The 3,607-nt window shown below is 45.9% G+C and overlaps 1 protein-coding gene across 1 annotated transcript; it reads left to right on the forward strand.

Moving 5' to 3' along the window:
- The first annotated feature begins 870 nt into the window (after window positions 1-870).
- On the forward strand, window positions 871-2,553 carry LOC130957636 (uncharacterized). The gene has a single exon (XM_057884487.1). It carries the CDS (start codon window positions 871-873, stop codon window positions 2,551-2,553), a length of 1,683 nt encoding a protein of 560 aa, XP_057740470.1.
- Window positions 2,554-3,607: the final 1,054 nt, after the last annotated feature.

Here is a 3,607-nt window from a genome sequence, read left to right on the forward strand (position 1 = left end):
GTAATAGCTAGTTACTATGTCCTTGGGCCTTGTTTAGGGCCATATATAGCTTTATTAAATTTACAAACTAATTGAAAATTGACATGAGTGAAACTGATGGTTGAGACATATACATAATCTGATAGAGAGGCGCCTACTACTAACAAGTTTGGGTTGTTACAAAAGGAAAGGTAAGTAGCGGTTAAGCAACAGTTTGTTTTAGGAGTTGTTGGTATATCCAGCTGGCTGATAGGTTGTTAGACTCTATTACTAACTGCCTATAAATAGTTAGGTTATAGTTAATTTAGAGGAGTGTATTTTTCTGTTATGAATTCTGTTAGAAGTTGGAGATAATTTCTCCACCTGAGTTAGTAGCTCCAACTGTGTAGAACCTTCTAAGGAGTGCTAATTGGCCATCCCTGCGCATCAATAAAACTCAATCATTCTGCTATTGCTGGTCCTATGAACTGGTATCAGAGCTTGAGGATCCTGACGTTGAATAGTGCAATCGAGTCGAGGAAAATGGAGACACGATTTGACACAATCGAGTCGCGCATGGAGGAGATGTTCCGATCGATGCAGGAGATGTTGTAGCACTTCGATTCCTGAATGGATTTGTTCAAAAATCATGCACCTAATCAGAACAAGTGTGGTTCACCAATATCGCACCTGGCCGCAGGCTCGTCGGCCAGAAGCCGTGGCGCGCCAGAGCAATGGCAAAAGCTGGAACTTCCGATCTTCCACGGAGATGACGTGGTGGTTTGGATTGAACGCATGGAGCAATTCTTCTTGCCGCGCTCAGTGTGAGAGGAGGAATGGCTCACGGTTGCCACCTTCGCAATTGAAGGAAGGGCGTTCACGTGGTTCAGGTGGCGGGAGGCGACAGCATCGATGCTGCAGTGGTGGTTCCTCAGTGTAGCACTGCTACGACATTTTCAACTAGAACGGCTGCAGAGTCCATATCAAGCGCTGCTGAAGCTGAAACAGATGGACTTGGTATGGGACTACATTGATCAGTTCGTGCTTCACACGTGGCCCCTTCACGGAATTGCGCCGGAATTGCTGAAGGACCTCTTCTTGAATGGGCTAAAACTGGAAGTGGAAAAAGAATGTAAACTGTTTCCATACCAGTCAGTGGACGAGTTAATAGAACTGGCACAAAAGGTAGAAAATCAAAATGCTACCTTGCGAGGGGTTTTGGGACGTAGTAAACCACTGGCTCCCAGCTTCGTCGTTGCTAATTCAACTGCCACCAAAGTGGTGCACCCTGTTACAGCGTCCAACTCTGTGTCAAGCAACAGCGTGGAGTCGACAATGGATCCCTTGCGACGACAACGCGGATTGAGACATCTCAGCAACGAGGAGTATAAGGCTTTGAGACAATGGGGAGAACGCTTCCTCTGTGATGAACCGTACACTGCAGATCACATTTGTAAGAATAGGGAGTTCAAGCTTTTAATCATGGAGCCAGACTTTGAAGCGGATTGGTTACATCAAGAGGCGGTTCCGGAAACAGGGGAGCTGGGACAATCGGAACTCAAATTTATGAGCTTGAATGGACATCACAAGTCAATCAAAGCCTGGGCAGAGATAAATGGCCGCCGTGTATGCGTTCTCATAGATTGTGGAGCTTCAGACAACTTTGCGGCACCAAAGATCGTCATCGAGTTGAGCCTAAGGATTGACAACACCCCTAAGTTCCAGGTCAGGATAGCGGACAACAACAATAAAGGGGGACAAGGAAGGTCTATGGGTGTCACTCTCCAATTCAAGGAATTGGCGATCAAGGAAGACTTCTTCATCTTCCCAACTGACGAAGCGAAGTTTGTCCTGGGGTTGGCATGGCTAGATAAGTTAGGAGACGTCATCATAAACGTCAAAAAATCATGCCTTCGATTTCGGAATGAGAACAACATTGTTACTTTGCAGGGGGACCCAAAGCTATGCTATGGAGGCATGCACCTTCAATCTGCAATTTTGTCCATTCAAGAAGGGGGAGAGGGATTTATGGTCCAACTGTGGTCTATGACTTTGCAAGCGGCCGCTGTTTTGCAGGTGCCGCAGGTGGTGTTAACTTCTCATGCTAAGGTGTTTCAGACGTTACCAGAGTTGCCACCACACTATTGCCATGATCATGCCATTCCACTGAGAGAAGGAGCCGCAGCCCCGAATATAAGACCTTATTGTTATCCGCACCATCATAAATCAGTGATTGAACAAATGGTACGAGAAATGCTGGCCTCAGGGATAATTCGGCCAAGCTCTAGCCCCTCTACTAGCTTGATATTGTTGGCGAAGAAAAATGACGGCAGCTGGATATTTTGTGTCGATTATAGGGCGTTAAATGGTATTACGGTGCCGGATAAATTCTCTATCCCCGTCATTGATGAGCTACTCGATGAATTGGCAGGAGTTGCAGTTTTCTCTAAATTGGACTTAAAATCGAGGTACCATCAAATTCGGATGAGGGATCAAGACATCCACAAGAGTACCTTCCGCATTCATGATGGCCATTATGAGTTCCTAGTCATGCCCTTCGACTTGACCAATGCCCTAGCTCCTTCCAAACCTTGATGAATGAAATTCTTAAGCCTCTATTGCGGAAATTTTTTATGGTCTTCTTTGAAGATATTCTCATCTATAGTCAGGATATGGTGAGCCATGCCCTTCACCTCAAGTCTTCCAGATTTTAATAGAGAACCAGCTCATGTTGAATGACAAGAAATGCACATTCACAGTGAGTTTGATGGAATACTTGGGTCACATTGTCTCGGCACAAGGAGTCTCGGTTGATCCTAACAAAACCACAACGATGCTAGAGTAGCCGGCGCCTACAGACCAATGGGATTTATGGGGATTCTTGGGCCTTACCGGCTATTATAGGCGTTTTGGGCAAAGACATGGGGTGATTGCCAAGTCGTTGAGGGAGTTGACAAAGTGTAATGCATTTGAATGGAATGACAAGGCCCAGGAGGCTTTTGAGAGATTGAAGAGACTGATGGCAGACCTACCGACTCTGGCAATCCCGGATTTCAATCGAGACTTTATGTTGGAAACTGATGCATCGAGTGAGGGATTGGGTGCGGTGCTATCCCAGCAAGGTAGACCGATAGCATTCTTAAGCCAAGCATTATCTCCAAGGGCCTGGCAAAAATCTGCATATTGATGGCCATTGTCTTTGCTGTCCAAAAGTGGCGGCATTACTTGTTGGGTTGCCATTTTATTGTTCTCACAAATCAGCAAAGTCTGAAATTCCTCACGGACTAGCAACTCATGGACCCAGCTTACTTGAAGTAGACCACTAAATTGTTAGGCTTGGATTTTGAGATCCGATGCCGGCCAGGCCTTGAGAATAAGACAGCAGATGCGTTGTCCCGACAAATGATTGTAAGGACAATCTCGGTAGTGCATATTAACTTCTGAAAAACGGTCGAAGATGAGGTGGCTCGCGACCAAGAGCTATAAAAGATCGTAGATGCCCTGCAGCAGGGGCTGGATGACTATCTGGGGTATTCCCTACATAAGGGTCGACTGTTTTATCAAGGAAAAACAGTTTTGCCTAGCAAATTGTTCTTAGATCCCACTTTTGCCGGCTGAGTCCCATGATAGTGAGGCAGGAGGACATTCA

Source organism: Arachis stenosperma, chromosome 10, assembly GCF_014773155.1.
Source record: "Arachis stenosperma cultivar V10309 chromosome 10, arast.V10309.gnm1.PFL2, whole genome shotgun sequence".
Classification (NCBI taxonomy): Eukaryota; Viridiplantae; Streptophyta; class Magnoliopsida; order Fabales; family Fabaceae; genus Arachis; species Arachis stenosperma.

What these genes read in the sequence shown, in the direction of transcription:
- LOC130957636 (XM_057884487.1), top strand. Translation starts at nt 871, where the DNA reads ATGCTGCAGTGGTGGTTCCTCAGTGTAGCACTGCTACGACATTTTCAA.